Source organism: Orbicella faveolata, unplaced genomic scaffold (genome assembly GCF_042242905.1).
Source record: "Orbicella faveolata isolate gen_17 unplaced genomic scaffold, um_ofav_v1 contig_4, whole genome shotgun sequence".
In the NCBI taxonomy this organism is placed as follows: domain Eukaryota; kingdom Metazoa; phylum Cnidaria; class Anthozoa; order Scleractinia; family Merulinidae; genus Orbicella; species Orbicella faveolata.
In genome coordinates, this window is record NW_028301569.1 from 11,726,240 (window position 1) to 11,736,502 (window position 10,263).

General features: G+C 37.5%; 2 protein-coding genes across 4 annotated transcripts in view; one reads left to right on the forward strand and one right to left on the reverse strand.

Annotated features, from left to right (window-relative positions):
* The window catches only part of LOC110049723 (stabilin-2-like), a 59,632-nt gene extending 52,529 nt beyond the window's left edge, over positions 1-7,103 (reverse strand). For 2 of the 3 annotated variants that reach the window (XM_089276138.1, XM_089276139.1), the window contains exons 1-3: positions 3,717-4,346; positions 2,006-2,085; positions 663-732 (exon numbers count right to left, since the gene is read on the reverse strand). In XM_089276138.1, the coding sequence (XP_089132264.1) occupies positions 663-732; positions 2,006-2,085; positions 3,717-4,056 (490 nt within the window). In that variant the 5' untranslated portion in view covers positions 4,057-4,346. Of the gene's footprint in view, positions 1-662; positions 733-2,005; positions 2,086-3,716; positions 4,347-7,000 lie in introns of those variants that run through there. The other variant, XM_089276140.1, reaches the window with a different exon arrangement.
* A 55-nt stretch (positions 7,104-7,158) lies between these two features.
* On the forward strand, positions 7,159-10,183 carry LOC149101429 (protein BRICK1-like). Its single transcript, XM_089276144.1, has 3 exons — positions 7,159-7,318; positions 8,823-8,905; positions 9,849-10,183. Exons 1-3 carry the CDS (start codon positions 7,210-7,212, stop codon positions 9,873-9,875), a joined length of 219 nt encoding a protein of 72 aa, XP_089132270.1. The 5' UTR covers positions 7,159-7,209; the 3' UTR covers positions 9,876-10,183.
* The last annotated feature ends 80 nt before the right edge of the window (positions 10,184-10,263 follow it).

Sequence of the window (10,263 nt, forward strand, 5' to 3'; positions counted from 1 at the left end):
TTAAACCATTACCTGCTAAGCTAAATAGTTTTAAGTATTTTTTCTTTGTAAATATAGTGAACAATTAGAATAATTTACCTAAAGACGTTGTGGAGGCAGAAACTATGAACATTTTCAAGAACAGGCTCAGATGCCATTTTACTAATGTTTTAGGAAATCTTTGAACTTTTTATTGTGAATTTTATTCACAGATGTAAATTTGCATTTTTTATTATTTTAGGAGACATCCTCGAAAGGGATAACCTCTTTTGTCTCCTTTTCACCTTTAATTTCATTTCATTTGAATTTGAATTTGAATTTGAATTGTGAATAAACAGTTATGTTATGTCATGTTATGTTTGTTGTTGTTGTTGTTGTTGTTGTTGTTGTTGTTGTTGTTGTTTGTTTGTTTCTTCAGAAAGACAATATCCCTGGAATTCCATTGTACTCACCCAAAGTTACCTTGGAGGAAAATTCTGAGAAAGTTATTCTGACCTACGTTGGTAAAAAACCTTCAAAGACCAGGCTGACCAGCCAAAGATGATTATATTAGAAAGATAAGGATCAATTACTGTTTATTTTCTTTCATGGACAAACATATTTGAGTGGAATCAAGGCACAAAAAACTTGAGACAGCATGTGGGTTCTACTGACAGTATAATTTGATAACACTAATGTCTTACTTTCATTGCAGTAACTGCCAAACATGTTTGAGTCTTTGCATAGTTCACAAGCAAATCCTTGAAAGCCATTCTGGTATAGACAAACACACACAAAAAAACTTCATTAATAAAATAAAGCATTCCACACATGATAATAACCATGCTTGTAGCTTCCACCTGAATTAGCTTATGGGGTCAGGGAGTGGAGGTCTATAGTGGAGGTCATATTAATTTGTTGCAAACTGGTGCAATAATGTATTTTTCGGGAGGTCAACATTTTACCATATACTGGGCACACATTGCATTTATTTTCTGACCTTCAAGAATAACAAACCAGTATCACCAGCTACAGGGCCTGACAGAGAATGTAACTTATACATGCTCTATATTATTCAAGGTTTCAAAATCTTTTCTAGTCTACAGCATAACAAGGGTCTGGTACCTTATCACTGGCAGCATTTCACTGACTCATATTGATCACTATGTAGCTCAAGTACCCTAGATTTGCATGACTTTGTTAATATAGGTTTCTGGGATCACGTGCACTAAAAGCATCTGTTATCAAGTGTTGATCAGTAGCCTTGATCAACGTCTTGATTGGTACTTGATCGACATCCCAATTGATACTCAGTCAACACTTGATTAACAGTCGGTCGATAGTCAGCCAAGTGTTGACCAACTCATATGCATTGATCGAAAATTAGTTGACTATCGACAGAGATGTCGACTGAAATGTTGATGGAGCCTCGATGGAGTGTCAATCGGGTATCAATGGAGTGTCAATCAAGGGCATCGATTGAAACTTGACTGTAGATGCCTTTAGTATACATGATCGGGAATCTGCTAACCCTACTGAATTAGTCAGCTGTACCTTAATCCCTTCTAAAATTGTCAGGTTGCCTTGTCAGGAAATACTTTCTTTTAGCCAGTGATCTAGGTATGGATCTAGGACATTAGATGACTGATGTCTGAAACATCAAGTGGTGAAGGCGCAAGCTTCTAGAGAGGTCAAGGGCCCTGCTCCCCCAGGAAATGGTTTGCATTCTGACTCCCCTTCCCTGGGTTTCTGAGTCATTCTAAAAAATCTGACCAATTTCTGTAAAACGGTGGAAACCAGTATGGATCTGCATCTGGTTATAGTTGAGTTTCCAGGTGGATAAAAGCAATAATAATTCATTGTGAGAGTAAAGTACCTAGCTCAGGGTCCAATAATTGGAATACTTTAGCAAGTTACCTGACCAAGATCAAAATTAATGTGGAGCTCTTGTTCAGGAACCCAACGTAACAACCACTCACATGTAAGCCTGACCCTCTCCATTTCCTGATGTATCTGACTTAACAACTGACAGTTGTTCCATTCTTACCTCACAAGTGCACAATCCATTTCCACTGATACTGTCACTACAGGAACCACGCCCATTGCAGGCAGGTACACCAGGACAAGCTATGACAACATATAAGAAGAACATTTGAAGGACTCAGAAGAAAAGAGACGTGCTTAGCAATTTTTGGTCAAAAATGAACCTTGTCTGAAACACTTCAAATTGGGCATGCGGGTTTGTTTACCTGTGTTAAACATTGACAGTCCTATATTTGTCTGCTGGTTTTTGCTTCAATTTCCAGATGTAAGGTATGTAAAAAGTTACTTTTTGGCCGCGTCTTATGGAGATTATTAAGACAAAAGAAACCTATTGCTTGTCAAAACAATGAATCCAGTGAAACAATGCATAGTCGTTGTGACACAGTGATTTGCTAATTGGATCATGACCTACTGCGTTCATAAAGCAATGTTTTGTCAAGTTTACTTCATTTAGCAGGTGTCTAAACTAACAATGAAAAGATGAGATGATGGTCAAAAGTATTAAAGCTTTTTATTTTTGTTATTGAAAATTAAACCTGACATGAATATAAAGGTCTTACTGATAATAACCGATTATTATAGAGTTATATTACCAAATATATGTAACCACGTGTACTATGTCCAAAATAAAGGAACTTCATTTTTGCCAGCTTCTTAAAATAGAAGATGCACTTCCTGTATCCAAGCTATATCGCTACTGAGATCATCGTTCTTCGCATTTCCAATTTGCGTCACAGTTTTAATGATTACAATTTGCTGCAAACATCAAATTACTGCAGATCATGCGTAACCAGGAAAGATATTACAGCTGTTTAAAATGGAAATCCAACTCATATTTTTTTGCATTCTCTAAATTATATTTCCGATATAAACCAAAAGAAGCGAAATACAAATCCGATATTGACAGAAACGTGAACTGTTTCATTCGGGTGCGGGATATTTGCAAGCTTATACGTCGTATTTCAATATCACAAAAATAGCAGAATTCTTTATCAGAGAAACAACTGGCCGTACAAAGCGCATTTAATTTTGCTACAAGTAACAGACTACGTGTACAGCACGTTCAACCATGCCGCATAACATGTGTTTGTAGTTTTTAATTCACAATTTGAATGTCTGAGTAAACAAGACATCTCTACCTGCTACTTCATTCATTTTAGACTATCTTTTGAGGCGTTTTTCTTATGCAACGCGCAATTAAAAAACTGCAAATACAAAGCTTCAATTCAACATTGTAACAAGCTTTCGAACAATTTGTGGCAAATAAAATACGGAACTCAATATATCTTTTAGTACGTCTTCGTTAACAGTTTTCACTGAGTCGTATTGGCTTTTCAACGGTTAACATATAAAAAAAATTTAATCCTTATTCCAACACAAAATTATTATACGTGAATGAAATCGCTGTATGTTCAAATCCCGCGAAATGTTGTAACGAGATCCCTTCGCGCCAAACTTCAATACTTACAGCCGCTCACAGCAATTAATAATATTTTTTTTTCGTGAGGGCAATAACATTCCCAAACCAATATCGACTTTCTAGCAGCAAGCCAAAAATGCCCAGTGAATTACAACTAGCAAGCAAACCTCCCAAATTAGCCCATGTTTACATTTCTTTCACGGGCGAGACAAAGCTAATTGCGATTTGATTTGTGCGTGTAGTCAAATCGTATGGCGTTAACATGGCTTAACTAAAACTTTTACAGTTAGAATACCTTGACAATCCGTTCCCCAAAACCCTTCGCAACACTGCTTCTGTGTGACTTTTCGCCTACAATTATGCTGACATCCAGGCACGCTCATAAGACCGAAGTTGAAGCCAAAGTGTACTAGATACGAACAACGCTGTACTCCTTCGCCACTTGTAATCTGAGTATAACCCGATGGGCAAGGGTTTGGAAGAAAAGCATTCACTGAACATTCAAGGCAGTTACTCCATACAAGGCTATCGACTTGTCTGTCGCATCGTCTAGCTATTAAAACCGACGGCAACAAGATCACGCATAGCAGGAGAGATGTCCTGATCACTTCGGCCATCCGCACTGGCTTCGCCATAGCTGCTGTTGGAGGGCCTCACTTGAACTCGGCGCAATGGAGGTATTTAAATACTTCTCAAGAAGAGGAGGGTCAAAAAAGACGAACCTCTTCAAGTTTTCTTACTGCAACCGGCCCTCGAGTACTGAGTGATTATTTAGGCATGCTAATTTACATGTTCGATGTTTACCTCCATTGACCAATGATAAAACAGGTGGACTCGCGGAAGCATGGAGTCCATAGAGCAGATCGAAGTGCAATCAAACTGCCAACCGGAAAATGTAACAGAGCTTCTTTAAAGATATGAAGAAAAAGCGGAAATTTGGAGTTTAGTAATCAGCACTTTTCCACGAATTTATAAAATCACTGATCCGAGGCACTTCCGCAAATAACCCTTTTTAGTCTTGAGACAATTCAAACAAAAAATGCTGTACATGTCATGTCGGTCTTGTAATGTCATGTCGTTCTTGCAAAAAAAAAATACAAATTAGAATTTTGAGCTAAAAGACGCTAACTTGTAAGGTCCGTTTCGCGTTCAAAAAAACGGTACCTGTGGCCATATTCTACCTATACTCGCCACCTGAAAATTGCCGCTTGTCCGAACTTCGGACGATTAACACGAATAGAAATTCTTTCCGAAATGAGCCAAGAAAACCTTGCCAAAAATTTTTTTTATCACGAGTTTTTTAAATTGTTTATAGCAGCTCTACCTCTACATGAAAAACACTAGAGCGGACAACTACAACTCCTTATATAACTTTCGTTGCTCTAAGTCAGTAATTCCTCGTGAACAGGAATAGTCTACCATTGTTGCTAATACATGTTGTTGATGCTGCTGCTACTTCTGCTGGTGGTGGTCAACTGGTGGTCAGTGTTGCAGAGTATTGAGACGAAGTGAGAATTTAATTACAATTGTATTCATGGGGAAGAATTGTCTGGTGTTTGGCATTTAAGCCAAAATTTTTCGTTCTTTTCAGCGCACCTTTGCAACTGATGTAAGTTTGCTCGAAAAACTTGCAAAATTTAATATAAAAAGTTTCCCTACCAAGCTACTATAAAGTTCCGTCTAAGTAACTTAGCTACCTGTCGATTTGACAAACTTGCTGGGGTGACCAATTTCCCTTATTCAACTTCAATTTGATACATGGCTAAGTTTTCAGTTCACTTGCCCGCTGACGCAATTCAATACTGAGATTTTCAATCCTTGCACCCTTTATACCGGTCACCCTCGGGACCGTCATTCGGTGTCCGCCTATATAGCGAGAGTCCGCAATAGCGCAGTGTGATGGCAATATTTCGATGTCCCCTCTACTAACAATGGTGTCACGTACTGTTCTGCTATACTCTTTCACGATTTCCAGTTTCTTTTTGTAATTGTTTCCAAACCTTTCTTTGTAGTTTTGGCCGGGGATGTAGCTTCTGTTCGTAATAGCAGGTGTCTGCAAGGCGACACTTGACTATACTGTGCGACGTTATAGTCAACAACGAAGAGGTTACAACAAAAAAAAAGGTGAAACCAAACAAGAATAAGTTAAAAGTTTTATTTCACTTAGCTTACACTCGATCTGTGGGGTTACGTCAAGGAAAGCGCATTTTCAAAACTCGGTTTAAAGTTAATTTCATCAAGAACACGATTCGCAGTCCATCTCAGTTTTCAACAATTTTAACCGTGCGATCGTCTTTTTAGCTTTATTTTAGTATCCCTTTGGTGTTTTTGTCACTTTGCTAAACTATTAGATCTCTATCATTTTGAAGATCAGGTTTAAATATATCTTAAAGACTTCCGATTGGAAAGAGTTTACGGCCGGTAGTGTCGTAAACGAATCACTCTCTGGGCTGTCTTTAAGTTGTATCCTCGATCTCAACACCCAAAGCAAACTTGCTACTTTATACGTGAATTGTATCAACAACTGCCAAGTTCACCCGAAGCATCAAGGGTCCAAACATGCTCAGCCACAGCAGTTGTTATGGGTTACCGCCCTTGTGGACAGCCCTCGCACTAAAAAGAAGATGTGAAGTGCCAAGCACCTGAAAATGAAAACGAAGCACCCAGAACACGAAAACAAAAAACACCTTGTTTTCAAGTTATTGGGTCTCTGTATTTCGCTTCCTTGTTTAGGTCTTCGTTTTCGACAGCACTTTCATTTTAATTCTTTTACGAGACTAAGAACACGATGACAGCAAGTGCATGACGCTAGCTGATGTAGTGAGGTAGTGACGAAAAAAGAAAGCCTGATCGCAGATTAGCTCGGCCATAAGCTGCACATAATTTACATGCACAAAAACCCTTCATACCGTCACGTGAACCCGCAACCCCATCTTTCACCTTTTTTCTTTTTTTGTTTCCCATACAGGATTCTTACTGTTAACAAAACCAATACCGACCAAATTTTGAAAGTTTCCTGGGTGACAAAACCAAATCCAAGCTCAAGTTTTTACAAGGGGTAAAAAACCGTAAATGAAATTTAAAACGCTCTTCCTGCTAAGACCGTGTAATTTTTCGCCGGTTGAAATGCTACAATGTTTGCATGGGGATTAGCAAGGCATTACATAATTATAGAAAACAACAATGTGCATACCTTTGAAAAAAGTCAGGAGATTTCCCAGGATTTTCAGGAAGATCACCACGCGAGGTAACGTCTTCCACGCACGACGCGATGCGTGCGGTCTGAAGTTGTCATCCGATTTATGACCATTTATGAGGTGCATTTACAACCAAATTCACGTTACAAAAAATCTAAGCTTCTTAAAAGACAGGATTGCAGAAATTAAGCATTATTGGCGCTTTTAACAGACTTAAGTTTAAATTTTCAGTTATCATTCATAAGAAATTTTTCGAATTATAAAGCGCGCGCAAAACCCAGGCGCAAAATATGTCCCAAAATTGCTTCACCGCTAAAGGAAACCCAAGACAATGCTCCAAGGAACTCGTTTGTTCAAAGAGCCTCATTAAATATTTACTCACCTTTCTACTCCGCACGTGGAAAAGTTCAAAAAAGAGAAAATATATTTAGTTGCAATCATTTGCATGAAAATGGCAGCCATGTTTGTCTGCCGGGGGAAGTCTGGATATACATTGAAAGTGCGCATGTGTGTCAAACAAAAATACAGCCCGCTGACAGAAAATAGAAGGCTCGAGCTGCTTGAATATTTTCTTTCGCGAAAACATACACCATGAGTACTGAAGTTCAGCAACAAATTCAGCAGGATTGGGAGAACAGAGAGTTCATAGAAATAGTCTCTGAAGGAATTAAAAAGATCGCGGAATTCCTTAATGACTTCGGTGAGTTAAAATTATAGTCGATATGTAACTGATCACACGAAATTCGGCGAAACTACATCAACAATTGTGCCTCATGTTTGTGTTTCTATTCAACTCAGTAAGTTATTAAAGAATCTTTTCCACTCTTTGATCAACTATACCGAGTGTTTTACCACTGGTTTTGACAGTCTGCTTGTTCGTTGTATAGTTTCCTCTGAAAGAATCCGATGTGCATTTATTTTAGATGATGAATTTACATGTAGCATGCTTGTGATAGGACTAGAGTACATTCCAGGTTTTGTTTAGTTGTCCTGCCTACTTGAGTGTTATCATTTCCCACCAGTGTTTATATTCTCTACCTTGATACTAACTAAGGTGTATAAGCATCATCCACTCATGCGTTTAGTGCAAGACAGTTCTTTTCCCTATTAAAGCCTGGTTCCCTGACAGACCTTTTTCACATCAGGACTTAAGTCTTGCCTAATGTTCAGTATCAACCTGCTTTGTTAAATAAACTATGTATGTTAAGAAAACAGCCCTAAGAAAATACGCGGGCTGATAGGTTTAAAATCATGTTTCTATAACTCAATAGAAACACAGAACTAGCACGAGCCGTTGACGTAATGATGACATGAGTGAAGAGAATTTACATTTTGATGGTCAAAGTTAACAGGCCGTTTTCCTTTTTTTCATCGCGGTGTTTTCTAAAAGAAACATGTTCTCCGTGTTTCTATCGGGTTATAGAAACACTTGTGAAAGTCTGGGAGAACTTGAAAAAGCTGTGGAAACACTTGCCTGTGGCACGTGTTCCCACAGCATTTCTCGTTCTCCCAAACTTTCACTCGTGTTGCTATTAAACAATTAGATTATGAGCTCGAGATTTCTATCATGTGATAGAAATAGTAAGTAAGTAAGTAAAGACTTTATTTAAAGAGGGTAGCACTAAAATAGTATAAAAATACTAACAAACCAGTGGCCCTCTAAAAATTCTGTACAATACGGATGTTAAAACTATGGCATAACTATGAAATAATATAATGAATAAAAATACAAGAGATAAGAGATAAAATCAATTACAAGTAATCAAGAGCAAATAATCTAAGTGTTTTCGTATAAATCTACTAGTCGTTCAAAACTTGATCTACATGTAAATCCTCTTCACAGAAAATGCAAAGAAGCGGCCGTCATTTTGTTAACAAGGGCACACTGCTACGCTACTCACTATCTATCACAGAATAGATAGTTAGTAGCATAGCCAATCAGAGACGGCATTCGTGATAGAACACTAGTAGATTTCTACTAAAACTTGATAGAAACACGGAACATGTTTTCTATTTCTTAAATAACTATGTATGTATTAATAAAAGCCACGCTTAGTTTTTTCCATATTTTTCACACACACTAGACTTGAATGCCTGCCAAGCAGGCTAGACATCTATTTTCGTACAGTATAGGAAACTAGCTGTTATACCTGTAGCCTGGTTCCTCTAAAAACCAATTTTTTTCTCAACCTTTTGTTTTTCAGACATGTCATGTAGATCAAGATTAGCAAAGATAAATGAACAACTGACATCCCTGGAGCAGCGAGTAGAATATATTGAAGCCAGAGTATGTATCAAACAGCATCTGGCCTACCTATTCATATGCAGCTTTGGAATCAAATTATATGTCAGACCTTATTATTTAGCTAATTTGTGAAAAGGAGTAGAAAAGCTTAAATATATATGTATTACGTCATCTTAAAACACAACAGGAAGTTGTTGGAGCACAATAGATATTTTGAGGGCCCAGCTGTAAAAGTTCTCTACATTTTCAAATAACAGGAGTGCACATCTTTAAATTGCACAGTCTCATCATGTTGGTACCCAGGGAGCTAAGAAAAAACCTATCCACATAAATGGAAAACATACAGGATCCTACCTCACCACACCAAACTGCTCACCAGTCAGGCTCCCGGCTTGCCTCCATAATGAAGCTTTCTTAATAATGAACAATGCTCTGTAACATAGAAGTTTACAGTGATGGAAATTATTACATTCTCATCACCTGTCTAGCTAGGCTTGATTACCAGCCATTGTTTGAAAAAATGAACCATGCTCTTCTGCTGAAGACCTTCAGGAATAGGACCCAAGAGAGTGACAGAAATCGAGCCTACTGTTTGCTTCACAATTTTTAAAACAAATAGATTCCATGTTGCTATGCATCTGTTCAGTAATAATTAATCACAGATCTGTTCAGTAATTAATCACAGATGACATCAAAATAAGTGGCACACAAGGTGATAGCCAAGTTTGTCACTGATGTTCTTATCACATTTTGGCATCTTCTGTGATAATCAGTTACTGAACAGATGCATGGCAACTTGGAAATCCATTATTTTGTTTTATATCAATTTGTTTTACAGTGTTTCCTTCCGCTGATAAGTTTTATGTCACGTGTCTGTCCTCCAGTTGGTTATAAGAGCAAATCAAAATGCGAGAATGATTTGACTTATTATTTAATTGCAAGGTGTTACATGTAGATGTTGATCGTAATTTCATTGTTTTTACAGGTGACAAAAGGTGAAACACTATCATGATAACAGTGCAAGTGTAATTGATGCTGGAGTAGTGGTACAAGACCTTTGTAAACCATCTTCAAAGAATTTCAGTCTATAGTGCATAATCGTAAATTATGCATGATTTTGACAATGCTTCATGTATTATGCTTTATAATATGAACTGTATAGATCAACCACTTGCTGTAATTTTGCTTTTTGTATCATTTGCAGCTAGAAATGTTATGCCATATTATCTGGGCATTTTTGCAATAACTTGCTTCACATGGAGATCATGTTCTGAGAAAATTATCAAAAGAAGAATAAATGAGGTGAAGTTTTTTTAATAAGGATCTTGTTTGTTCCTCCATCTCTCTCCTCTTTTACTGGTTTTCTGTTTTTTCTTCAAATTTGCCCAACTCATTCTACA

Coding starts and splice junctions, on each gene's coding strand:
- LOC149101429 (XM_089276144.1), top strand. CDS start 7,210: ATGAGTACTGAAGTTCAGCAACAAATTCAGCAGGATTGGGAGAACAGA. Junction 7,319..8,822: donor GGAATTCCTTAATGACTTCG/GTGAGTTAAAAT, acceptor TTTGTTTTTCAG/ACATGTCATGTAGATCAAGA. Junction 8,906..9,848: donor TAGAATATATTGAAGCCAGA/GTATGTATCAAA, acceptor TTGTTTTTACAG/GTGACAAAAGGTGAAACACT.